This window comes from Alexandromys fortis, unplaced genomic scaffold (genome assembly GCF_014885135.2).
Source record: "Alexandromys fortis isolate MF-2015 unplaced genomic scaffold, M_Fortis_MF-2015_v1.1 scaffold_56, whole genome shotgun sequence".
Lineage (NCBI taxonomy): Eukaryota > Metazoa > Chordata > Mammalia > Rodentia > Cricetidae > Alexandromys > Alexandromys fortis.
The window spans coordinates 1,058,029-1,084,259 of record NW_026067935.1 but is presented as its reverse complement, the minus strand read 5'-3'; the positions used below and the strand labels follow the sequence as shown (position 1 = coordinate 1,084,259).

The 26,231-nt window shown below is 48.0% G+C and overlaps 3 protein-coding genes across 6 annotated transcripts in view; 1 reads left to right on the top strand and 2 right to left on the bottom strand.

Annotated features, from left to right (window-relative positions):
• The window catches only part of Sumf2 (sulfatase modifying factor 2), a 23,742-nt gene extending 17,414 nt beyond the window's left edge, over positions 1-6,328 (top strand). The window contains exons 6-9 of the mRNA XM_050146486.1: positions 1,059-1,114; positions 3,454-3,538; positions 3,665-3,809; positions 5,760-6,328. Coding sequence (XP_050002443.1) covers positions 1,059-1,114; positions 3,454-3,538; positions 3,665-3,809; positions 5,760-5,844 — 371 coding nt within the window. The 3' untranslated portion in view covers positions 5,845-6,328. The remainder of the gene's footprint in view (positions 1-1,058; positions 1,115-3,453; positions 3,539-3,664; positions 3,810-5,759) is intronic.
• Positions 6,329-6,472: 144 nt separating this feature from the next.
• On the bottom strand, positions 6,473-21,212 carry Phkg1 (phosphorylase kinase catalytic subunit gamma 1). Of its 3 annotated transcripts, XM_050146482.1 has the most exons (10): positions 19,336-21,212; positions 17,164-17,285; positions 16,545-16,723; positions 16,119-16,173; positions 12,667-12,732; positions 10,757-10,920; positions 9,501-9,591; positions 9,219-9,372; positions 8,393-8,518; positions 6,473-8,021 (listed from the first exon to the last, which is right to left on the bottom strand). In XM_050146482.1, exons 2-10 carry the CDS (start codon positions 17,244-17,246, stop codon positions 7,773-7,775), a joined length of 1,167 nt encoding a protein of 388 aa, XP_050002439.1. In that variant the 5' UTR covers positions 17,247-17,285; positions 19,336-21,212; the 3' UTR covers positions 6,473-7,772. The 3 variants fall into 3 exon arrangements, with proteins under 3 accessions (XP_050002439.1, XP_050002441.1, XP_050002442.1); XM_050146484.1 differs by lacking the exon at positions 19,336-21,212 and having other exon boundaries at positions 17,164-17,473; XM_050146485.1 differs by lacking the exons at positions 16,119-16,173; positions 17,164-17,285; positions 19,336-21,212 and having other exon boundaries at positions 16,545-16,663.
• A 1,108-nt stretch (positions 21,213-22,320) lies between these two features.
• The window catches only part of LOC126504224 (coiled-coil-helix-coiled-coil-helix domain-containing protein 2), a 17,419-nt gene continuing 13,508 nt past the window's right edge, over positions 22,321-26,231 (bottom strand). For both annotated transcript variants that reach the window (XM_050146398.1, XM_050146397.1), the window contains exons 2-4: positions 24,665-24,917; positions 23,080-23,230; positions 22,321-22,548 (exon numbers count right to left, since the gene is read on the bottom strand). In XM_050146398.1, coding sequence (XP_050002355.1) covers positions 22,538-22,548; positions 23,080-23,230; positions 24,665-24,917 — 415 coding nt within the window. In that variant the 3' untranslated portion in view covers positions 22,321-22,537. The remainder of the gene's footprint in view (positions 22,549-23,079; positions 23,231-24,664; positions 24,918-26,231) is intronic.

Below are 26,231 nucleotides of genomic sequence, written 5' to 3'. Positions count from 1 at the left end.
GAGAGAGAGAGAGAGAGAGAGAGAGAGAGAGAGATATTCTCCCTCTGTAGCCCAGGCTGGCTTGGATTTACTGTGTAACCCCAGCCATCCTCCCAATGGCTGTAATAACAGGTGTGGTGGCACAAGCCTTCAACCCCAGCACTTGGAAGACAGAAGCAGGCAGATCTCTGTGAGCTTGAGGCCAGCCTGGTCTGTATAGTGAGTTCCAGGATAGCCAGTACTGCACAGTGAGACTGACCCAGTCTCTAAAAGAAAATAATAATAATAATAAATAATAATAATAACATCTATGAGCCTCCACACCTAGCTAATTTACTTTGAATAAATACAATTAGAACACAATAGGTCAGGGCAAAAAAGAGTTACTGAAAACTTCACTCCTTTTCCACAGAGATTAAAGAGTCTCAGCATTTGGAAGGCTGAGACAGGAGCATCACAAGTGGAAGGAAGAAGGAGTGACAGGTTTTGCTCATGAATCTGTTGTCCTTCAGCCCTGACTATGTAAACTGTCTTAGGATGGAAACCAATTTCCCACGCTAGGCATTTCTGTACTCTGCATGCACACAAGGTTATATCAATAGCTTTATTTTATTTTATTTTACTTTTTGCTTTTTGCCACAGGGTTTCTCTGTGTAGCCCCAGCTGTCCTGTGTAACTTGCTCTGTAGACCAGGCTGGCCTCCAGCTCACAGAAATCCACCTGCCTCTGCCTCCCTAGTGCTAGGATTAAAGGCGTGCGCCACCACCACAGGCCAATAGTTTTCAAATATAACAAGTGAGATTGCTTCCTACCTGTTTGTGATTGCATTTTAAGCCCAGCTAAGAAGTTTCTCACGCCATCCCTCGTTGTCTGTCTTCCTCCGCCACACTAAGAACTGCAGGGCTGTGGTGTCCAGCAGTGTAATGGGATTCTATCTGTTGCTCCCCAGGTCGGGGGAGGACTCTGAATGAATGAAGTGAGTCTCCCTTTCTCTCCACCTCCTCCCTTCCTTCTGGCTCCCTCGTTCTTTTTGTCTTTCCACCCAGTTCTTTCTTTTTTGTCTCTTTGCTGTCTTGCAGGCCAGGTTTATCCATGGGGGAACAAGTTCCAGCCAAACCGCACCAATTTGTGGCAGGTAAGCCCTGCCTTCCTCCTTCTCCAAGCCTTGCTGGAGCCCTGCAGAGGCACCGTTTCAGTCCCTGGTGGGACTTAGTGCTGTATGGAGCACTGCTAAAGCCATGGGCACAGACGACAGGGCCTAGCAGGACCTGGTGAGGCAAGTTTGTCCTCCCAGGAGGAATCACAAGTTCAAGGCCTTACCGAGCAGCTAACACAAAATTTAAAAATGGATCACTGGGCAAGGGTGGCGCATGCCTTTAATCCCAGCACTCAGGAGGCAGGGGCAGGCAGATCTCTGAGTTCCAGGCCAGCTTGGTCTACAGAGTCTATTCTGGGACAGGCAGGGCTACATGGGGAAACCCTGTCTTAAAAAAATTTTTTTTTAAATGAATGTACAGTAGCAAGATCCTGTCTCAATAAAATAAAATAAAACAAGATAAAAAAGTAAAGATATATGTGGGCATGGGCATGCCATGGCACACCTGTAGAAGTCAGAGGACAACTTATGTGAATTGATTCTCTTCTTCCATGCCTGTCGGGGGATTGAACTCAGACCCTCGGCCTTGGCAGCAAATGCCTGCATCTCACCAACACCCTTGCAACACTGTTAAACACTCACTTACTAAAAGAGATCATGCAACAGACTGTCATATATTGTCGAGCTAATGACAGCCTTGTGGAGGAGGAGCCTCTCTAGTCTAGTTTGTTGGGTATATGTGTGGTCTGTGCATGTGTGTGCAGGTGTATCATGTATGGTATCTTCCTCAGCTGCTTGTCCACACTGCATTTTTAGCACTTAAAATTTTTTAAATTATAATTTAAATTTTAAGAGTTGAATTATAAAACCATGTGATGGCCTTTAATCCCAGCACTCAGAGGCAGATGCAGGCGGATCTTTGAGTTAAAGGGCAGCCTAGTCTACAAAGTGAGTTCCAGGACCAGTGCTGGGAACAGAACTCAGGTTCTCTTGGGCTCTCTACAAGAACAGTGGCACAGTGCATGCAATTTTTTTAAAAGACTTATTTNGCCTGTCTCAATAAAATAAAATAAAACAAGATAAAAAAGTAAAGATATATGTGGGCATGGGCATGCCATGGCACACCTGTAGAAGTCAGAGGACAACTTATGTGAATTGATTCTCTTCTTCCATGCCTGTCGGGGGATTGAACTCAGACCCTCGGCCTTGGCAGCAAATGCCTGCATCTCACCAACACCCTTGCAACACTGTTAAACACTCACTTACTAAAAGAGATCATGCAACAGACTGTCATATATTGTCGAGCTAATGACAGCCTTGTGGAGGAGGAGCCTCTCTAGTCTAGTTTGTTGGGTATATGTGTGGTCTGTGCATGTGTGTGCAGGTGTATCATGTATGGTATCTTCCTCAGCTGCTTGTCCACACTGCATTTTTAGCACTTAAAATTTTTTAAATTATAATTTAAATTTTAAGAGTTGAATTATAAAACCATGTGATGGCCTTTAATCCCAGCACTCAGAGGCAGATGCAGGCGGATCTTTGAGTTAAAGGGCAGCCTAGTCTACAAAGTGAGTTCCAGGACCAGTGCTGGGAACAGAACTCAGGTTCTCTTGGGCTCTCTACAAGAACAGTGGCACAGTGCATGCAATTTTTTTAAAAGACTTATTTATTTTTTTAAAGACTTTTGTGCATTTGTGTTTTATCTGCATTTATGTCTGTGTCAGATCCCCTGGAACTTGAGAGTTACAGACAGCTGTGAGCTGCCATGTGGCTGCTGGGAATTGAACCTGGGTCCTCTGGAATGGCTGTCAGTGCTCTTATCTGCTGAGCCATCTCTCCAGCCACCCCACAGCATTGCTGGGGACAGGACTTCTCAGTGGGAGATGGAGCTTAGCATTTCAGCTAGACTGCCTAGCCAGGCAGTCCCCGTATCTGCCTGTCTCTGCCCTCCAGAACCGGAGTTGCAGATGCCCAGCTTTTATATGGGTTCTCAGGAAATGAACCTGTTCCTCATGCTTACACAGCAATTGCATTACCCACTGAGCCGTCTCCCCAGCTCCTGAACCCCAGTTTTGATAAGAATAACAATGAAGTTGAACAATCACATCAATAAACACAGGTGGTGTATTTCTATTTAACAAAAGCAGGAGCTATGTGACAGTATGGGCTCCAGGGCTTCTGTCCCAGGCTGGGGATGCAGGGCATAGATGGTTAGTTAGAAACAGCAGGGCTCTTTCCAAAGCTCCATGTAAGGGAACCTGAGGTCACTGTCCTTCCCCCACACTGCAGAGTAAAGTGACCGTTGTTTTCCTCTGGGTGGACAGGGCACCTGCCTCGGGACAGGCTGATAGATCTTGCACTTTCATTCTTCTTGTCAGGGAAAGTTCCCCAAGGGTGACAGAGCTGAAGATGGTTTTCATGGACTGTCACCAGTGAGCGCTTTCCCCCCTCAGAACAACTATGGTGAGACCTCCTATTGTACAGTGTCTGACAAGGTGGCGAGGAAAATCTCCCCCAGCCTCCCCCGGGCATCTGGTGGGTGGAGAGAGTCCCCTACTCCTCATCTAATGACCTACTGCTACACTGAAGGACTATACGACCTCATGGGCAATGTGTGGGAATGGACTGCGTCCACATACCAGTCTGCTGGCCAGGAGATGCGTGTCCTCCGGGGGGCGTCATGGATCGACACCGCTGATGGCTCAGCCAATCACCTGGCTCGGGTCACCACCAGGTAAGAATCTTAGGTCAGGGCACCACAAGTCTCTGTAGCCATGGCTGAGGGTATGGATGCTGGGCTCCTGGGTCCAAGTGGCCCGGAGCTGGCACTGATGCGGCTTCTGCACCCCATCCCAGCTCTTCAATCCCTTCCTCACCCACCTCTTTCAGTATTGCAGGTCACACCCCTCACCCCTTCTTGCACCTCCTGCCTCCACTGAAAGTTCTAAGAGAAACAAGCCAGTACTGCTGACCATGGGAAGTAAACATGGGTCCCCAAGACAGCCTGGGGACCCCCTTCCTGAGACTCAGCAGCAGTAAGGGAACCTTCCGGCAACCTCACACTATGGGGCCTCTTCTCACATGGAGCAGGGCAGAGGAAGGAGACGGAATTGCACATGAGTAGGTCACAGCCGGGAGGCATGAGTTAACACACTCATTGAGCTGCTGCAGGCACAAAAAGTCACTGCTTAGTCTTTTGTCAGGGAGGTGTTGTTGGGACTGCTCATCTCATATGGTGCTGTCATTGGTGGCTCCCCCAGCACTGAATTCCAGCCTTCAGGACTTCTGCTTTACTCACAGTAGGTTTGGTTTGTTTGGCCTTGGACAAGATTCCTCAGGCTTTGTAGTTTCAGGGTTTGGAAGATGGTGAGGCCCTGCCTGCCAGAGCCAACTAACTGCGTGTATCAGTCAGGAATTCTAGAGTAACAAAACTTATGGAATGAATCTCTATCTATCTATCTATCTATCTATCTATCTATCTATCTATCTATCGCTATATAAAGGGAATTTTTTAGAATGACTTACACACTGTGGTCCGGCTAATCCAATAATGGCCACCTGCACAGAAGGTCTAAGAATCCAGTAATTAACTGTCCAGTCCATGAGACTGAATGTTGCAGCTGGTCTTCAGTACACACTGGAATCCCAAAGAAGTCGGCTCTCATGCCAGTGAGGGAATGGACTTGCTAGCAAAAGTAAGAGCAAGCAGGCAGGGAACAAAAGCTTCCTTCTTCCATGACCTTATATAGGCTTCCAGCAGAAGGTGTGGCTCGGAATAGAGGTGGGTCTTCCCACCTTAAAGATTCAGATGAGAAGTGGATCTTTCCACTTCAAATTAAGCAAAAATCCCTCACAGCTGTGCCCCTCCATTTCTGAGTTTTAGTTAATTCCAGACGGAGTCAAACTGACAACCAAGAATAGCCATTACCTGCTGTGAAACTCATTTCTCACCTACAAGTGCATTGAGCTTAGAATGGGAGCTACTTACCCATCAGTGGTCATTAAGATTCATTAAGATCATCTTCCAGCCGGGCGGAGGTGGCGCACGCCTTTAATCCCAGCACTCGGGAGGCAGAGGCAGGTGGATCTCTGTGAATTCGAGGCTAGCCTGGTCTACAAGAGCGAGTTCCAGGACAGGCTCCAAAACCACAGAGAAACCCTGTCTCGAAAAACAAACAAACAAAAAAGATCATCTTCCGTTGCAATCCTTTGTGGCCGCTCAGCTCCCTTACCCGTCATAGCACACTGGCTGGACTTGTCTTCAGAACAACTGCGTTAGTTACTATTTGGCTGCTGTGCAGAGACACCATGACCAAGACAACTCTTGTGAATAGAAGCGTTTAATTGAAGGCTTGGTTACAGTTTTAGAGTCTTAGTCCATGATCATCGTGGCCAGAAGCAAACAAGCATGGCACTGGAGCATTAGCTGAGAGCTTGACATCCTGATCCGCAGGCAGAGGGAGGAGAGATACTGGGCCTGTTGTGGACTTGTGAAACCTCAAAGCCACCTGCTAGTGACACACTTCCTCCAAGGAGGCTACACCTACTCCAATCCTCCTTAGATAGTTCCACTCCCTGGGGACGAGGCGTTCAAATAGATGAGCCTATGGGGGCCACCACACGGGCTCTCTTCCCAGCAGACCCCACCCCCAACAGTATGCACTCTCTCCCTGTTCTGCCACAGGATGGGCAACACTCCAGATTCCGCCTCAGACAACCTGGGCTTCCGCTGCGCCTCCAGCACAGGCCGACGGAAGGAGGATCTGTAAGCACCCAGGCAGGGATGGAGAAAGCCGCCCTCAGTACTGAATTTCCCTGCTCATGTTCCAGAGGCATCGGCTACCATGTTCCTTGTCAGCCTGCAGGTGGCCTCCCTCCGAGCCCTTTCTCTGGCAGATGCCTCCTAAGGGCAAAAGAACACTCAACCCCAAGAGGGGACTACCATAGCCTGCAAGAGGAGGGCCCGGATGATCATGGCTGGGAGCTGGGTGTTTCTCTGAAGTGCAGGATTACGGACAAAGGACCCCAGCGCTCTGGTATCTGGAGCAGTTCTCCAAAAGACAGCAGTCTGAAAATGGCTCCCTCTCAGGCAGGCCATGGTGGCACACACCTTTAATCCAAGCACTGGGAAAGCAGAGGCAGGCAGGTCTCTGTGAGTTCATGACCAGCCTGGTCTACAGAGTGAGTTCCAGGACAGCATAAAAAAAAAAAATTCGAGAGAAAAAAAAACTCTTCCTTTTCTTTCTTCCTCTCCGGTTCAGTTTTTAGTTCTCCTGGAAAAGTCTGTAGAAGGAAAATGCTTTCTTTATGTGATGGTGCCCAAAGCCTCCCTGTCTGTTGTTTGCAACAGGGTACTCACCATGTGGCAAGGCTGGTCTCCAACTCTCAGTCCTCTGACCTCAGCTTCCTGAGTGCTGCAGTTATACACAGGGCCCAGTATTAAAACACTGTAGTAGAGCAAATAATTTACCAGGTGAAGCTGTGCATTGTGGGAGTAACAAGTTTCAAGCTCTCCTAGGAGGGCAAATGCCATAAGCTTCTCCTCTGGGTGTTAATATTATAGGGGCTTCCATGTACCTCTGCAAACATGCAAACAGTCTCTGGAGAAGCACTGGTTCCCATGGTGTCGATGGATATCATGAAGTCAATAAACTCTGCATTTGTGTATCGGAAAGGTTTGATTTTTTTGTTTGTTTGGGTGTTTGTTTGTTTGTTTGTTTTTCGAGACAGGGTTTCTCTGGAGCTTTGGAGCCTGCCCTGGAACTCACTCTGTAGACCAGGCTGGCCTTGAACTCAAAGAGATTTGCCTGGGCCTCCCGAGTTCTGGGATCAAAGGTGTGCGCCACCACTGCCCAGCAAAGTCCACTTTTTTAAATTGTTTGAGACAGGGTCTCATATAGTGCAGGCTGGCCTCAAACTCCTTGTGTAGCCAAGAATGGCCTTGAGCTCCTCCTGATCATCCTGCCTCCACTTCCTCAATTATCAGTAACCTTGGGCCCCTAAAGAAACTGAGACAGGAGCTGGAGAGATGGCTTAGCATTTAAGAGAACTTGTGCTTGCAGAAGAGGGGTTCAGTTCCTACCACCCACATGTCCCCAACTATCCGGAACTTCAGTTTCAGGGCATCTGACACCCTCTTCTGGCCTCCACAGGTACTGCAGGCAGGGGGTGCACATAATAAACAGCTGGATGAAGCACACACAAAATACATAAGTCTAAAAAGGAGAAAGAACCCAAGACCATGGTGAAGGTGCACAGTAGAGAAGCCAGGAGGCCTCTAGCTCCCAAAGCACATGTGCTCTCTGCCCTCCCACTCCTGCCTGGCACGGCCTCTGCTGCATTGGATCGATCTATCTATCAATCTATCATCTATCACCTATCTATTAATCTATCTATTAATCTATCTATCTATCTACTTTTGTCATACCAGGGGTTGAACTTGGGGCCTTACACTCACCACAGAGTTACATTCCCAGCCCAGTTTTTATTTTGAAGCAACCATCACTAGGCTGTCCTGGAACCTGGGATCCTATTGCCTCAGGACAACAGGCACAGGCCACCACACCCAGCCCTAGCTGTAATTACTGCTGTTTAATGGGAACACCCTGTGCTTTTAGTGGGGTGCACAGAGTAGGGCCACTTGCAACGACACAGAGAACTCTTTGGGGACTCCACAGTTGGGGTGTCCTACTACCCCTCAGAAGTCCTCCTCCTCTGCCAAGGAGAGGAGCACTGCCTTGGGTGTGTTCTCGAAGAGGGCGGCTCTATTCTGCTGCTGCCCTTTCTTCACCCAGTGACCGTAGATTCGGAAAGCGTAGGCGTCGATGAGCTTACGGAGAGGCTTCAGGGCGTAGGGGTCTCGGATGACGATCTCCCTGGTTATGGGCTTCAACCGACGGTACTGGTAGTAGATCCTTACCGAGGCCAGCACGGTTAGGCAGATCACCTGCAGGGGGCAGCACCGAGAACCCTCAGTCCGCAGCTGAGCTTGTCAGAATGCTCATGATGGATTTCGGGATGCTATTCATGATGCCCCCTGTTACCAGACCCCAAGTATCTACAGGGATTTAGGCTATCAGGGTCACTTAGCTGACATTCCCGGCAACCAAAAACTGAATTGGTACAGTGGGTACAAGAAGAGGACCAATTTGCCCAGTGGTGGTGGCGCACACCTTTAATCCCAGCACTTAAGAGGTAGAGGCAAGCTGATCTCTGAGTCCGAGGCCAGCCTGGTCTACAAAGTGAGTTCCAGGACAGAGTACCCCAGGAGCCAACAGCAAAATCCCCCAAGACCACTGGGCCAAGTTAAGTCTCTACCTTGAACTTTCCTCGGGGACTGAAGTGCCGCACTTCCTCCACCACGTACTGCTGGAAGAAGGGGTGCGCCAGAGCCTCCTCTGCCGAGCAGCGGTCCTGGGGTTTCACCACCAAGAAGCGAGACACCTGTGAGAACAGAAGGGCACTGAGGCTTCCAGCAGCGTTTCGGAAGACACAGGATATGATGGTCAGTCCTTACTGTCAACTTGATAGAATTTAGAGCCACCGTGAAAACAGATCTCTGGGCGTCTGTGAGGGATTATTTAAATAGGTGGAGGTGGGAAGCTGCACCCTCAGTGTGGGTGGCAACATTCCCTAGGCTGGGATCCTGGCCTGAATGAAAAGGAGAAAACGAGCTGAGAACCAGCATCCATCTCTCTCTGCTTCCTGCCTGTGGACATCACGTGACCAGTCTCCTCACACACCTGGAGCCATAAAGCATGAGCCAGAATTAACCCTTTCTTCCTTAAGTTGAAAAAAAAAAGATTTATTTATTTAGTACGCATACACCGTTCTGCGTGCATGTATGTCTGTATGCCAGAAGAGGGCACCAGCTCTCATTATAGATGGTTGTGAGCCACTGTGTGGTTGGTGTGGTTCCTGGGAATTGAACTCAAGACCTGTGGAAGAGCAGCCAGTGCTCTTAACCTCTGAGCCGCCTCTCCAGCTCCTTAAGTAGATTTTGCCAGGTTTTTTTTTTTTTTAAGCAGCAATGAGACAAATACAGAGGGGTCCCTCCTTGAGATTCCTCTACTCTGGGGTATGCTCCCTGTATTGGGGTATTTTTCTCTTGAGATCTGGGGAGCTGGTGGGTGTGGCCTCTCACCAAGTCTTTCACTGTGTCTGAGTAGTCATCCCATTCAGGTGAGCCAAACTGGTATTTGCCATCCACGATCATCCTCAACATCAGCATCTGCTTCCGGTGCCAGAAGGGTGGGGAGCCAGCCAGGAGTGTGTACATGATGACTCCAGTGCTCCACCTGGAGGTTGGCGGGGAGTCAGGTCACTCTAAGCCTCATGGGTAAGGGAGGCATGCAGGAGTGGCTGGCCGTGGTTCCGGCTAGAGTTGTGACACACCCCCCTCCCCGCATCTACCCAGGTCACTCACATGTCCACCTCCTTCCCATAGCCAGGATGGCTGTCGTCCATGGAGCACTGGATGATTTCAGGGGCCAGATAAATGGGGGTCCCGCAGACCTCTACAGAACAGTCACTTATTAGGACAGGTCGACGGGGGCCCTTGGGAGAGGTTACCCAAGGCTCGCGTATTTCACACATAGCATCATGGTACACAGACTCGTAAGGCCACCCCGTGGATTCCTCGGTCCTTCTGGGCACCCTGGCATGAAGCTCAAGCTGGGGAAACCTAGGTCCATGGAGTCCTAGGAAGAGGACTTGACTCAAGAGCCATCTAGCCTCTGAAGTAGGATATTTTTTAAGTTTATTTTTCTTATACGTTGTGTGTGTGTATCTGTATGAAGGTAGGTGCACATAGTAAAAATCCTCAGCGGTCAGAAGAGTCTGATCCCCTAGAACTGGAGTTATAGGTGACTCTGAAAGTCTTCCCTATGTGGGTGCTGGGAACTGAAACTTGGGTCTTCTACATAAGAAATGCATGTTCTTAATCCCAGCACTTGGGAGGCAGAGGCAGGCGGATCTCTGTGAGTTTGAGACCAACCTGGACTACAGACCAAGAACCAGGACAGGCTCCAAAGCCACAGAGAAACCCTGCCTCAAAAAACCAAAAAAAAAAAAAAAAAAAAAAAGAAATGCATGTTCTTTTTCTTTTTTGAAATTCATGTATTTGGATGTCTTGCCTGTATCCTATCTGTGTATCATATGGGCCTGAGGCCCAAGGAAGCGAGAAGAAGGTGTGGGATCCCTTGGAATTGGAGTTACAGACAGTTGTGATCAGCAATGTGGATGCTGGGACTCGAACCTAGGTCCTCTGAAAGAGCAGCCCATGCTCTTGACTGCTGAGTCATTTCTGGGATGTGTGTGTGTGTGTGTGTGTGTGTGTGTGTGTATGTGTGTGTGTGAGGTGAAAGCCGGAAGTCAATGTCGGGTGTCTTCCTTGATTGCTCTCTATCTTGTTTTGAGGCAGGGTCTCTCCCTGGCCTGGAGCTGGCTGATTAAGGTAGACTTACTGGCCAGAGATCCCCAGGTGTTGCTCTTAGCCGCCTGCCAGTGCTGGAGTTACAGGGGCTCTGGGGATTCAAACTCAGGTCCTCATGCTTATGTGTCCCATTTTACTCACTGAACCATCTCCTCAGCCACTGAGGGGGCAGAGTTTTATTCTGGGGAGACATTCAAGCCATTTCCATCCCTGATGCCCCTCTATGGGCCAAGGCCATGGTACCAGACCTCGGAGCCTCTCTCCTGGCTGCAGCTGGCAGGAAAACCCGAAGTCTGTGAGCTTGATGTTCATGTCATCATCTAGAAGGATGTTCTCCGGCTTCAGGTCCCGGTGGACAATGTTGAGTTTGTGCAGGGTGCAAATCACCTCCAGCAGGGCTCGCATGATCTTTCTGAGGAGACAGATACATGGCGATGGTTTATTTTTATTCTTTAGTTTCTTATTGATTTTTTTTTTGAGACAGCATTTCTCTGTGTAACTCTGGCTGTCCTGAAACTCACTCTGTAGACCAGGCTGGCCTTGAACTCAGAGTTTGCCTGCCTCTGCATCTTGAGTGCTGGGATTAAAGTCTAGCACCACTGTGCCTGAATGTTTTTTTGTCTTGTTTTTGAGACAGAGTTCTCTGTGTAGTTTTGCCTGTCCTGGAACTAGCTCTTGTAGACCACCAGGCTGGCCTCAAACTCACAGAGATCTGTCTGCCTCCCAAGTGCTGGGATTAAGGCATGTGCCACCACCGCCCAGCTCTGGCTGTCCTCTAACCTACAGGTAGCTGTGGATGATCTTGAATGCTTGAACTTCCTGCTTCCATCTACCAGGTGCTAGGATTAGAGGTTATGTGTCACCACGGCCAGTTTATGCTTCCTGCACGCTAGGTAAACACTCTGGTAGCTGAACTATGGCCTAACTCTGTTTTACTTTTTGAAGCGAGGTGTCACCTGCACCTCATGTAGGCCTTGAACTCGTGATCCTCCTGCCTGAGCCTCCATATTATTGAGATTACAGATATTCATCACCAGTTTTAATTTTTTGTTTTGTATTTTACCCCAAGTACCAGGGATGGGAATCAGGGCTTTAAACATGCTAGGTAAACACTATTCTAATGAGACACACATTCAGCCCATTGGCTTTTGTTCTTTCTGTTATTTGTTTCCAGACAGGGTTTCTGTGTCCTTGGCTTCCTGGTACTTGTTCTGTAGACCAGGCAGGCTAGCCTAAAACTCAGAGATCTGCCTGCCTCTGCCTCACAAGTGCTGGAATTAAAGGCGTGCACCACCACCAGCTGGCTTTTTTTTTTTCAAGACAGGGTTTCTGTGTGTAACAGCCCTAATTGTCCTGGAACTAACTCTTGTATACCAGGCTAGCCTTGAACTCACAGAGATCCACCTGCCTCTGTCTCCTAAAAGCTGGGACTAAAGATGGGCACCACCACTGGCCAGCGGTCTATTTTTTTTAATGTGAGTGTGTATGTATTATTTAATGTGTGTGTGTATGACTGAGTGTACATATATGCACCACATTCATAGAGTGCCCAGGATAGTCAGAAGACATCAGATCCTTTAGAACTAGAATCACAGACATCTGAGCCACTGGTATGGGGTACTGGGAACCAAACCTAGGTCCTCTGAGAGAATAGCAAGTGTGCCAAGAGTGCTGGTGCAAGTGTTTAATGTCAACACTCTGCAGGCAGAGAGGAGGCAGATCTCTGTGAGTTCAAGACCACCCTGGTCTTCATATCAAGTTCCAGGTCAGACAGAGCTATATAGTGAGTCCCTGTCTCAAGAAACAAAAGCAAGAGTAGCAAGTGCTCTTCACTGCTAAGCTATCTCTCCAGACACATTGGCTTAATTTTTGATTCTAGAATTGGACAAACCTTTTCCACACAACAGAAGTGCGTGTTCCCCTACACATTACTCTCCACTCATCAGGGATAAGAGGCGGGGAGGCCAAAGCCCACAGACCAACCTCACTGCGTGCAATGGGGGATCCAGGATGGGCTGGGACAGTCTAAGTTCTAGACTGTAGATGAGCCAAAGAGCTGGGCGATCACAAAAGCCAGCATGACCTCAGCTAAACATGCGCACCAGGCCTCCTGCCAGACCACTGACGGAGAACGGGTAGAGATGGCACACGTCCTTACCTGGTTTCCTTCTCAGTCAAGGTGACCTTCTCAGTGAGGTAGTCAAAGAGCTCCCCTCTCTTCATCCTGTGGGAACAAAGTGTTCCTTACCTGCCCCCAGAGCTGTGTTCCCACCCTGATGCCATCAAAGACAAGGTGGGCTGTTCCTCTGAGGGCAGGAGCCCCAGGGAGGGAGTGGAGGGCTCTCTGGGAAGAACTGAAAGACAAGCAAAAGGCTGAGAAAACGCAACATCCTTGCTTATGGAAATGCATGGCACCTGGGAACTCGTCGGTACCGGGAGTGGGAGACAGGCATCAGAGTCTCTGGCTCAGGACCCCAGACCAAGAGGACTGGAAGCAAATGGAAAGAAATCAACAGTGTAAGTGTTGGAGAAGCCAAGTTTGCCCATTATATGCAAATAGCCAGCTGTGGCAGCATAAACCTGTAACCCTAGTAGTTGGTAAATGGCAGAAGGAGAATCAGGAGTTCAAGACCAGCCTCAGCTACATAGTGACTTGGGCTACATGGAACTCTCTCTCAAAAAACAGAAACTGGGAGGGTGGGTTGGAGAGATGACTCAGAAGTTAAGAGCACTGACTGTTCTTCCGGAGGAGCTGGGTTTGGTTCCCAGTACCCATGTCAAGCTGCTCACAATTGTCTGTTATATAGACAATTATATAGACTGTTATTCTATAACTCTATAATATAATATTACTCTAGCTCCAGGGGATTCAGAACAGCCTCCGGCCTGCACAGGCACATGCACTCGCTTGCACACACCCACACGTAGATACACACACACACCCTCACCTAATTAAAGATAATATATACAAATGGTTTAAGCCAGATGGTGGTGGCACATGCCTTAATCTCAGCACTTGGGAGGCAGAGGCAGGCGAATCTCAGTGAGTTTGAAGTCAGCCTGGTCTACAAAGTGAATTCCAGGACAGTTAAGACTGTTATACAGAGAAACCCTGTCTTGAAAAACCAAATAGATAAATAATGGTTTAAATAATGGAGGGACAGGCCAGTCTTGGTGGCGAAGGCCTTTAACCCCAGCCCTTGAAAATTCCCTATTGGCTTACCTACAGCTAGACCTCATGGAGGTATTTTCTCAACTGAGGCTCTGTCCTCTCCAGGGACTGTAGCTTGTGTCAAGTTGACATAAAACTACCCAGCACAGGGTATCCTCTCTGTACGTCACGCTAATGTAAGGAAAGGATTTGCTTGAGACAACTGAGAGCCTTGTAGTGTTGAAACATTTCCTATTGTAGCTGCTGAATCCTTCAATATTTTCTGTTTCCTCTCTTCTCTCACTATTTATATAAGAAAAATTTGAGACAGGGACCCACACTGTTGCCCAGGCTAACCTCAAAGCCATACCAGTAATCCTCCTGCTTCATCCTCCTGCGTGCTTGGATTACAGGACTGTGTCGCTGAGCCCAGTTTTATCTTCTATTTAACCACAGGATGGGCTGCTAGGCCCCCTCTCCTGCCCTGCTGTAACCATCCCTGCTGTATTCACAGGGCCCTGTCCTGAGTAACCTCTGGGGGCAGCTCAAATATCTTTAACCTTTAGAGAGGTGGCTTGGAGAAGCTATTTTTACTGGTGTCCCAAGGAGCCCTACAGGGTGAAACCAGATTGCTCTAGCAGTGACCACATTCTAGGTCAGAAAGCTAAAGACTGAACTGAATATTTTTTTGGTTTTTGTTTCCTGAGATGAGGTGTGGCTAATGTCGCACAAGCTGGAGTCAAACTTTCCATCCTTTGGTCTCAGCCTCCTAAGAGCTGGTATTGCAGATATGTACCACCAAGCCCAGCTTTGAAAAGCAAGCCGCTCCTCTCCTCCCTTCTCCTCTTCCACCCTCTTCTCCCTCCCCTCCCACCCACTCCCTTCTTTCGTTTGTTTGTTTTTGAGACAGGGTCTTGGTATAGACTCTGAATGGCCGACTCACTATGTAGATCAGACAGGCCCCAAACTCACCGAGATTCACCGTCTTTTGCCTTCCAAGTGCTGGGATTAAAGGCATGTACCACCATGCCCAGAGGAAATTTTTTATTTCCTCCCTCCCTCCCTTCCTTCATCATCACAATTATTATTATTACTATTTGGCATTTTTCGATACAGATTTTTTTTCTCTGTGTCTTGAAACTCACTCTGTAGTCCAGCTGGCCTCAAACTCAGAGATTTGCCTGTCTCTGCCTCCCAAAGGCATATATCACCACCTGGCAATTATTTTTTCAAATAGAAACTGATGGTAAGTCTCCAGTGCACGGTTCTCATGCACTTTGTGTGGTTATCATTGTTCCCTTTTGTTTTTTGAGACAGGGTCTTGTGCAGGGTGGTCCGATACTCAGCATGTATCCCCGGAATGGCCATGAACTTGAAGTAATTCCCCTGTCTCAGTTTCTGAGAGCTGAGATTACAAGCATGTGCCACTAGCCTGGCAGTGGTGGTGCATATTTTTAATCCCAGCACTTGGGAGGCAGAGGCAGTCGGATCTCTGTGAGTTTGAGGCCAGCCTGGTCGATGGAAATAGTTCCAGTACATCCAGGGCTATACAGAGAAATCCTGTCTCAGAAAACCAAATAAAACAAAAACAAACAAAAAAACCAAGCGTGTGCCAGTATGTCAGGTTTTGTGTTGTTTATATTTGATGCTTAGTGTTAAAGACCTCCTCTCTCATCCTGTTGGTGCAAACACAGAGTCTTTGAACAACTGGTCTTTGAACAACACCCTAAACGTCATCTTAACCACGGGCTTCTCTCTCATATTCCCTTTTCCACCACCCAGCTGCTCTTTCTGCTCTTTCCTCCCTTAACTCATCCCCAGAGACCAACTAGTACCAGGAGTGGAGGTCACACCTGTAATTTCAGCACTCTAGGGGTTGAAACAGGAGGATCATAAGTTCAAGTTCAGTCTGGGCTAAGTATGGCCTTCATAAAGAGGTATTGCCTCCAACAGAAAAAAAAAAAAAAAAAGAAGAAGAAGAAGAAGAAGAAGAAAGGCCTGAGCAGTGGTGGTGCACTCCTTTGATCCCTGGGAGGCAGAAGATCTCTGTGGATTTGAGGCCAGCCTGATCTAGAGAGTTCCAAGACAGCCAGAGCTACACAGAGAAAACCTGTCTCGAAATACCCAAAGACAAACAAAACAAAAAAACGTATAATCAAATTGAAGCCAGGCATGGTGGCAATGCCTTTTACCACAGCATTTACCTGGGAGTCAGGTGCAGGAGGATCTCTGTGAATTCAAGGCTAACTTGGTCTACAGAGTGTCCAGAGCTACCCAAAAGGACCCTGTCTAAAAGAAATTTTTTAATTAAGAAAATATATAACCCATCTGTAAGTGGTACTCTAGGTTTCAAATCCTGTCGATTTTGCCTGGTGTTTCATTATGGGGGTTGGGGGTTGTTGCTGGCCCCCTGACAGCCTGGTGGGGACCCATGGAGAGCTCCAGGGTTGGGTACTTACAGATCAAATACCAAGAAGAAGAAAGTGTTGGTCTCGTAAGTGTCCTTCAGCTGTACTGAAATGGAAAAGGCTAGCTGGTCTCAAGGAGCAGAGGAGCCTTGGCATGGACCATGGGGCACAGAGACCAGGCAGGCTGGCTCCAGAGGCAGGAGGAGGGCAATCACTGAGGTGTACCCCTTCCTCCTCTGCACCCACTCCCAACCCTGTCTGTCCCCACCCTGTCTGAGTAGGAAGGTGGCACCTGTGACCTCGAGCCCCAACAACGGGCTGGCAGAGTCACTGAACACAAGTTGAAGATGGACGAGTATGGCTGATCACAAGATGGCTCTCATGCCCTGACTTGGGTGGGTGATTAGGGCAGAAGCACCAAAAAGCACACGGCTATGGCTTGTGCTAGGGATGGTGGGGCAGGAAGGAGCCACTCACTGATGTTGGGGTGTCCAGAGACCTTCTGCAGGATGTCCACCTCCTTCAGTGTGGCTTCCCGAAGCTCCTGTATCTCCTTGGAGCTGAAGCTGCCTCCGCCTGTGATGTCGATGATTTTGACTGCATATTCCTGGCAGGTGGGTTTGTGGATACAGCGCCTGACCACACTGCTGACTCCCCTGTGAACAGAGAATGGATGGCCTTGGTACCCCACACTCCAGGGGAGCTCCTTACTAAAGGCAGTACAGGGACTAGAGGAAGGTCTGTAATTAAGAGCACTTGCTGCTCTTTCAGAGGACCTGGGTACAGTTCCCACATAGCTACAAACAACCGTCTATAACTCCAAGGGATCTGACACCCACTTCTGAACCTCTAAGGACACCAGACATGCACAGAGTACACAAACATACTGGCGAAACACTCATATTCAGAAAATAAAATGAAAATCAATCAGTCAGTCAGAGGCACAGAGGTTCTGCCCTGTGTTGTATCACATACTTCTCACCCTAAGCAGAGGAACAAAGGGGACAGAAATGGGGCCAGGGCTGAGGGTGGCGCCAATCTTTCCCATCATAGGTAAAGCTGAGGTCAGGATTTCCGCACAGGGTCTGGGTCTTACCTGCCCAAAATCTCCTTGGGCTCATAGTTCTCATAGAAGGTCTGTGCAGAATGGGAGTCAGGGAGAGCCTCATCCCGGGTCATGCTCAGGTCAGGTAGGTCTCAGGGGGACCTCAAGGGCCTCTGGAAGGGGTGCAGAAAGAAGCGGTCAACTCCCCACTCCTCCCACTTTTTCTTTCTTTCCTTTCTCTTTTATTCATTATTTATTTATTTATTTATTTATTTGAGGCATGGTTTCTCTGTGTAGTGCTGGCTGTCCTGGAATTCACTTTGTAGACCAAACTGGTCTTGAACTCAGATATTCGCCTGCGTAATTCCCAAGTGCTGAGATTAAAAGCATGGACCAGTCAGGACTCTTTTCTTCTTTGTTTTTGTTTTTATTTATTTTTATTTTTTTAAAGATTTATTTATTATATATACTGTATTCTGCACCAGATCTCATTACAGATGGTTGTGAGCCACCATGTGGTTGCTGGGAATTGAACTCAGGACCTTCGGGAGAATAGGCAGTGCTCCTAACCTCTGAGCCATCTCTCCAGCCCCCTTGTTTTTATTTTTCAAGACAGGATTTCTGTGTAACTGTCCTAGCTGTCCTGGAACTAGCTCTTGACCACCGGGCTGGCCTCAAATTTACAGAGATCTATCCAATCTGCCTCCCGAGTACTGGGATTAAGGGAGTGCACCACCACTGCCTGGCTCTTTCTTTCTTTCCTTCCTTTTTTTTCCTTTATTCCTTTCTCTTTCTCTCTCTTTTTCTTTCTTTCAACTTATTTAGTATGTATACCATGTTCTATATGCATGTGTTCCTGCAGGCCAGAAGAGGGCACCAGATCTCCTTAGAGGTGGTTGTGAACTACCATGTGGTTGCTGGGAATTGAACTCAGGACCTCTGGAAGAACAGTCAGGCTCTTAACTGCTGAACCACCTCTCCAGCCCCCTTTTTCTTTTTTAAGATTTTTTTAAAAAGCATATAGTGGTCCATGCCCTTAATCCTTTTTTTATTGATACAAAGTCTCATATAGCCCTGGCTGACCTAGAACTTGCTATGTAGACCAGGCTGGCCACTGGCCTGTTTCTTTGTTTGGTTGGGTTTCACTCTATATGCCAGACTGGCCTCAAACTCACAAAGATCCGCCTGCCTCTGGAGTGCTGGGATTAAAGTTGTGCACCATCATTTCCTGGCTTATTTTTATTTTTAGGTGCTGGGGGATAGAACCCAGAGCATTGCACATGCCAGGCAAGCGCTCAAACACTGAGCTACACGCTCAGCCCAGAGTCAGGGTGGTCAGGCTTGGATGTGGAGAAGCTAAGCTGACCCATCTTGTCCCAGAAACACAGATGTTCCTACCAGGAAACTGAACTCCTGCTCCAGACCAAGGGTTTGAGAAAGGCAGAATATCACCCAGCAATAGGAAGAGGCAAGCAGGCAACAGCATATGCTTCCAGTCCACTTGTGGGAGCCCCTGAAAGCCTGGTGTCCCAAGGGGCCCAATTTGCTGACCAGACACGCAGCAGTCCTGGCTGCCTCAAGTTGGCTGTTGCTGGAAGCCTGGTGTCCCAGATACTGGGTGCCTGGTTACCAAGAGAAGGTTTAGAATAACAACTGTCTTCTTTGCCAATAACAGGAACCTGGCCTGTTGCACATAACAGCCAGCAGAACCTGAAGATGTTAGTTTCCCTCAACAACCAGCCTGTTTGCTGAAAGGTCATTCTAAAACTCCAAGACGGGCATTTGTGATCCTCATTTATTATGACAGTTACACCACATCCCTTGCAGAAGCATAGAGCAGTTCTGGGCCCACACCGGACCAAGATGCCATCCTAAGCCAGGCTGGCTACACTCACATTTTCTGATAATGTATGTGTCCATCTCCCTGTTCCTAGGGCTTGACTGGAGCCGACAATGGTTCTCTATTTACTGCTTCATTAGCCCTTTACACTTGTTCTTAGTATCACTGTAGAGGGGAGCATTCTAAAGAAAAGTAGGTGGTCCCAAGTTTTGAAACCTACTATCCCTCCCAGAAAGCTAGTCAACGGGCAGAACCAGCCTTGTGCCCGGCAGGTGTTCTGAGAACCCGTGGTCTCCCAGGTCTGAAGAGAAATGGGTCAAACAGATTTGAGGCTTTACGTCCTTGCCTCAAAACCCCACCGCTCCCCGACTGCTGTTACTCACCGTTATGCCCTGTAGGCTCTTAAATGAAGATAACAAGAATTCCAAGGTCCTGGAGCCCTTCAGAGGGAGACTGGGGATCGTGAAGGACTGAAGCGGCGGCGTGAGCAGCCACTTACGCTTGGAGTTGCTATCTTTTTCTACTTCTGCGGCTTGGTACTTGGTGATGGAAGGCTGGCCTGCCAAAAATAAACCACAACTGCAAACCCGGGATGCAGGCCAAGGACCAGGAGGGAGAGGACTGGGGCAAAACAGCATCAGGGCTACCACCTGGTGGAGGCTAGGGGAAGCTCGGGTGGCTTGGGATCAGCAAAGCCTTTCATTTTAATTATGTGTATTTGCGCACATGGATGATGTGCCCAGAGAGGGCAGAGGTGCTGGATTTCCCTGGGGCTGGAGTTATAGATTGTTGTAGCTACCTGATGTGGGTGCTGGAAATCAAATTCTGGAGAAGCAGCGTACGACCTTACTGGATGAACCAGTTCTCCTGCTGCTTTTTGTTATTTTTAAGATTTATGTATGGTGCCAGGTGGTGGTGGTGCACACCTTTAATCCCAGCCAGCACTCGGGAGGCAGAGGCAGGAGGATCTCTTGAGTTCGAGGACAGTCTGGCCTACAAAGCGAGTTCCAGGACAGTCAGAGCTACATAGAGAAATACTGTCTGGAAAAACAAACCAACAAATTATGTGTATGGATCTTTGGCTGGCGGTGTGTACCACAGGAATGTCTTACACCCTCAGAGGTCAGAAAAGGGCATTGGATCCCCTGGACCTGGAGTTATAGACTCTTGTGAGTCAGTATGAGTCTGGGAAACTGAACGCTGGTCCTCTGAAAGAGCAGCAAGTGTTCAACATGATCCATCCATCTCTAGGGCCTGGAAACACCAACTCTGAAAGGAGCACACTGTTGTTTTTAAAGTCTTGCTACACAGCCCCGACTACCCTTAATCTGCACGCCTGCCTCTGCCTTCCTGTGTTGGGATTACCAGTAGACACCACCACGCATGGCAATGACCTTTTACTTCTCTTCGGATTGAGTGCTACTTTTGACTCAGCCACGTGTGAGACAGACTGGCTCAAACTTGTTCCAGTCTTCTTGCCTGCTTCCTAAGTACTGGGATTACATGGACCACCATGCCCAGTCTGGTTTAAACCTGGAGCATTCCCTGAAGAATAAGGCTAGAGCTTGGAGCAGCACTGGGATGAGCTTTCCCAAGGAGCTTTAATACCAAGCATAAAGGGTGTGTAGCCTAATTTTGCAAGTAGAAATATCCAAACAGAGAAAATACTTGTACAGAGGATGGCAGCACAGGCCTCTAATCCCAGCACTTGGGAGGTCGATGCAGGATAGTCAGGCCGATTTGGACTACATAGGGCTTTCCCTATCTCAAAGGGAAACAAAACAAAAAGGCTTCAATGTGTGTGTGGGTGGAGTGTGCGCCTTTATTTCCAGCACTCGGGAGGCAGAGACAGGCAGATCTTTTGGGTTCAAGGTCTACAGCCTGGTCTATAGAGCTAGTTCCAGGACAGCCAGGGCTGTTACAGAGAAATCCTGACTAGGAAAAAAAAGGGGGGGGAGGGGGTTCCTTAGTGCAGTGACACACACAGGAGGCCCGCCCTGTAGTATGTCTTGCTTAGCACTTACCCACTTGACCTGTTGACATGGCTGAAGACAGGCCCCAGGGCCCGGTGAATGCTAGGAAAGCATGCTGTCACCAAATGTCACACACAGTCCCTAACATTAGTGCGTGCTAAAGGTTAACAAAAATGTACCCTTCCATTAAAAGGTTAAGTAAGACTTCACACAGACAGAACTTTAGTCCCAGTACTCAAAGAGGAAGAGGAAGGCAGATCTGTGAGTTAAGACAGTCAAGGCCCCCATTACATACCTTTGCCTTGAAAAAAAAAAGGACCCCACATGAAAACATGGGGGGGGGGGACGCTAAAGACAGGGTTTAGTGGTTAGGAGCACCACCTCCTTTCGAGCACTCAGGACATTTCAACTGTATGCACTCCAGTTCCAGGAAGAACTAGTTTTCTGGCCTCTAAGGATACTACACACAAGGCACACTTATATACATCCAAAGAAACATTCATACACAAACAAAAAACTTGCAAATGAGCCATTTGGCAGGGAAAAAAAAAAACCTTGAGGATCAGTACCTTTTGAAATGAAGAAAAAAATTACCTCAATGTTGTTCCCTTCTCTCAAAAGTTGTATGCTGTGCCAACTGCTTAAGAGTGTGAAGCTGGGGACTGGGGAGTTGGTTCAGTGGTTAAGAGCACTGGCTGCTCTTCCAGAGGTCCTGAGTTCAAGTCCCAGCAACCACATGGTTGTTCACAACCATCTGTAATGAGATCTGGTGCCCTCTTCTGGCCTGCATGTCTACCTGCAGGCAGAACACTGTATACATAATAAATAAATTTTAAAAAATAAATTAATTAAAAAAAAGTGTGAAGCTGGGCAGTGGTGGCGCACGCCTTTAATCCTGCACTCAGGAGGCAGAGGCAGGAGGATCTCTGTGAATTCGAGGCCAGCCTGGGCTACAGAGTGAGTTCCAGGACAGTCTCCACAGCTGCAGAGAACCCGTCTCTAACCACCCCACCCTAAGCAGTGTAAGGCCATGCTCTGACCAGTGAGGCACAGTATGTTTTTGCCATAGTAATAAAAAAAGGGATCCTCGGTGGGTGTGCGTGCCTGGAGGATTTCACATTGCTATGCACCAAATACAAGTTTATGGGATCCTGGAACAGCTAAAACCATAAATGAGCAGCATGATTGACAATGAGCTTTATGAAGTAGCAGCTGAATTAATTTTATGCTAGGGGGTCTCGATAACATGAGGAAGTGTACTGAAGGGTCCAGCATTAGGAGAGTTGAGAACCACTAGATTAGACGAATCAAAAGACGTGCTGATATAGCTGTGTCCTTGTATTATGTTGAGCAAGCACACAAAACCCATGACCCCACAATAAGAACTACCACACCTCAGAATAAAAGTTTTATTTTCGTTAACTCACAAAAAACCAATACAGTTGGTTCAAGGAGGCCAACACTTGCCCAATCCCCACCACTATGAGCCTCAGGGAATAATATCTATACAGTTAGAACTCCTAATGGAGCTGTTAGGAATAAGTTTGCTCAGGGTCCACACATGCACTATTATGTAGGGCCCACTTCAATTTCTTCAGTTTAAACTTCTTGATTAAATTAAACCTGTTAAAAGAAAAGGTTAAGTCAGACGACAACCAACAATGCCCAGATACACTGTTTACTTTTCCAAGACAATTAAGCTTTCCTTCAATCAAACTTGAATTCCATCCTTACCACGATGGAGACTGGTGTATGTGTTTTTAGAAAAAAGGCCTGAAGCAGAAATTTAGCTAAAGAGTTCTAATCATCTCAGCACTCAAACAGGCAGAGGCAGGTGGATCTCTCTGTGAGTTTGAGGCCAGACTGGTCTACAAGGGCTAGTTCCAGGAGAGGCTCCAAAGCTACAGAGAAACCTTGTCTCAAAAAAAAAAAAAAAAAAAAAAAAAGTTCTAATTTTGGATAAGCATCACCTCTCTCCCCCATTGTCTGGGAAAACGAAACCAAGCACTGTAGTAAGTCAGTGAACTGCTGAAATTACAAGGGAAACCACAGAACCACTGTGGCTGCCAACCCTCCAGTTATTCCAGTCAGGAGCTCTAGTTGGAGTCTTCACTCCACAACTATCAACCTCTGGGCAGATGACAGGTCACCTACCATTTGCAATTCTGCACTGCCGCAGCACTTCGTTGAAGCCCTCGCAGAGCTTGACGTCACTCTGGTTCTGGGCACACTCCAGGAACTGTTTGATTTCAAGAGAGCAAGGTCCAAAAGACTGCTGGTTCATCACCTGGGCTCCCTGAGGCTCCTGCCAAGACACAACGTTAGGTATGAGAAGTTTGCTTGGTACACACAAGGCTCTGGACTTGATCCTAACACTGTAAACACAAAAAAGAAAAACTAGACCAAACCAAACCAGAGCCAGGAGGTGGTGGTGTACAACTTTAATCCCAGCACTCAGAGACAGGTGGATCTCTGAGTTCTAGACCAACCTGTCCTACAGAACTAGTTACAGGACACCAAAGGTTACACACACACAAACAAGTTCTTTTAGCGACTGCACTACGATTCGAGAGTCGGGCAAGGGATTAGAGGTTCAAATACACACACACACACACACACACACACACACATACACACACACACACACAGACTCAGGTCATCCTTGAAATAAGAATGCCCCCTTTATTGTGCTCAGGGGCAGCTCTCGGGACCTTTCAGCTGCCAGCCCACTAGAAACCACGCCCCTGCCGTCAGGCTTGTGCTCAAAGCAGCTGCAAGCATAGGAAAGACAAGCTATTTACTAGGGCATAGAAAATTCAGGGTCTGGGGTCCACAGTCCCCAACAAGTCTTATCAAAACAAATAACAAACCTGGCTAGGAACTCAATAGCATGTATGCTTTGCCCAGGGACTGAACCCCAGCACCACACATACAAAAAAGAAAGGCCATTCTTAAAGAAAAATAGGATCATTACTGGAAAGACGTGGACAAGAACTTCAAGTGTGCCAGATTTCAAGAGATTACATGCTTCTTAGTACACACAAAATCCACAGATCAACAAGAGGGCAAAAACTATCAGGTCAGGGGTCACAGGCCGTGACCAGGACTTGTGATTATGTAACCGAGACTGAACTGAAAGGCCAGGCCTCATGGCTGTAACTCCAATGCTTGAGAAGCCAACCAAGTAGACAGCTACAAGCTTGGAGCCAGCGTCGGTCACACACTGAAGACTCTGTCTCCAAGTGAAGCATAGGAATCCAGTGTAGCCAAGATAAACTCTTACTGGTGCTCACCTAAGGGTCTAATTCAAACCACACAATGTGTGTGTGATGCTCGCACACGAGTGTGTGGATGGGTGTGCCCACAGGAGCCCAACATTCTCCATCCTACTGCCCTGAGACAGAGCTCTCACTGAAACCCGTCACTTCATCTCAACCGCCAGCTGCCAAGCTGTGGATCTGCTCATCTCCCTCCACAATGCAGGAGATGCAGGTATGCATGGCTATGCCGGACTCTGTGGGTTCACGGGCTTTGAACTCAGGTCCGCACGGCTTCAGAGTAAGTGCTCACTCACTGAACCATACCCCAGCAAACCCCTACTTTAAAGGGGGTGGGGAAGCACCACTTTGTACTGCACTCCTAAAATTAAACACAGGGCACTACGTAAAAGATGTTTACCAGCTGCCAAGTTCTCTCACAAGACACAAGCACACAGAGGAAAAGCGGCCCCAGATCCTACCTGGTAAGTGATGTCAGGCCTCGCAGGCTCAGCACTGCCACCTCCACTGAAGGCCCCAGTGACGGCATGACCCAGGGTGTGGCCCACTGCAGAGCCCACAGCCACACCTGCTGCAGTGGTCGCCATCTGGGCCATCAGGCCTGGCTGCCGGGGTGCAGCAGCAGGTGAGCCAACTGCAGATGGTGCAGTCGCTGTTGCTGGAGGATGAGCTGCAGGCGCTTGTCTGGGAGCAGGTCTCATCTGAGGGGCCCGGCTAGGAAAGAAAAGAACCAAACTCATCAGTTCCCGGTTCCAAATGGCTCTGGAAGTTACTGAAGAAGTGAACCAAGCCAGGTTCTGAGGCACACACCTGTAATGCCAGCACCGGGATGGAAGAGACAGAAGACTCAAAAGGCCAAGGTCATTCTACACAGTCATTTCTTCTTCTTCTACATTATTGTTTTTCAGAGTATAAAAATTGCAACATTGGGGAGGGGGAGGGAAATGGGAGGTGGGGAGGCAACACTGGAGGTTAAGAGCACTGACTGCTTTTCCAGAGGTCCTGAGTTCAATTCCCATTAACCACCGTGTGGCTCACAACCACCTATGAGATCTGGAGCCCTCTTCTGGCTTGTACATGCCAGCAGAACATTGGTTTTTGTTTGTTTTGTTTTTGATTTTTTGAGACAGGATTTCTCTGTAGTTATTGGTGCCTTTCCTAGAACTAGCTCTTTTAGACCAGGCTGGCCTCGAACTCAGAGATCCTCCTGCCTCTGTCTCCCAAGTGCTGGGATTAAAGGCATGCGCTTCCACTGCTCAGCCAGCAGAACACTGTATGCATAATAAATACATTTAAAAAAATTGCAACACTTCCTCCTTTGTTTTCCTCCCTCTTTGACTGACTGCAAACTCTTGGCTTCTTTTTTTCATTAACCGTTGTTAGATGCATATATGTGTATACATAGTCATTCCTATATATGATCTCAGTCTGTATGGTACTTGTATGTATGTTTTCAGGGCTGACATCTTGGTATTGGGTAACTAATGGGTGTGTCCTCGCTGGGGAAGACTATCTCTCCAGCTCTGGGCATTCCTCAGTTGCTGGTAGCTCCTGCTGTAGGCTGAGTCTTCGGGTTTTCACCATACTTTGGTATATCTACTGTCATCCTTGCTCTACAATGTGATTTTTAAAGGATATTCTCCTCTCAAAAAATGATGGGCTGGAGAGATGGCTCAGTGGTTAAGAGCATTGCCTGCTCTTCCAAAGGTCCTGAGTTCAATTCCCAGCAACCACGTGGTGGCTCACAACCATCTGAAATGCGATCTGATGCCCTCTTCTGGCCTGCCGGCAGACACACAGACAGAATATTGTACACATAATAAATAAATAAAATATTTAAAAAAAAAATGAAAACAGGGCTGGAGAGATGGCTCAGTGGTTAAGAGCACAGACTGTTCTTCCAGAGGTCCCGAGTTCAATTCCCAGCAACCACATGGTGGCTCACAACCGTCTGTAATGAGATCTGGCGCCCTCTTCTAGTGTGCGGGCATACATGGAGGCAGAATGTTGTATACATAATAAATAAAT

Coding starts and splice junctions, on each gene's coding strand:
- Phkg1 (XM_050146482.1), bottom strand. CDS start 17,246: ATGACCCGGGATGAGGCTCTCCCTGACTCCCATTCTGCACAGACCTTC. Junction 10,921..12,666: donor TTGACTGAGAAGGAAACCAG/GTAAGGACGTGT, acceptor CTGTCTCCTCAG/AAAGATCATGCGAGCCCTGC. Junction 9,373..9,500: donor TATGGGAAGGAGGTGGACAT/GTGAGTGACCTG, acceptor GCCAACCTCCAG/GTGGAGCACTGGAGTCATCA.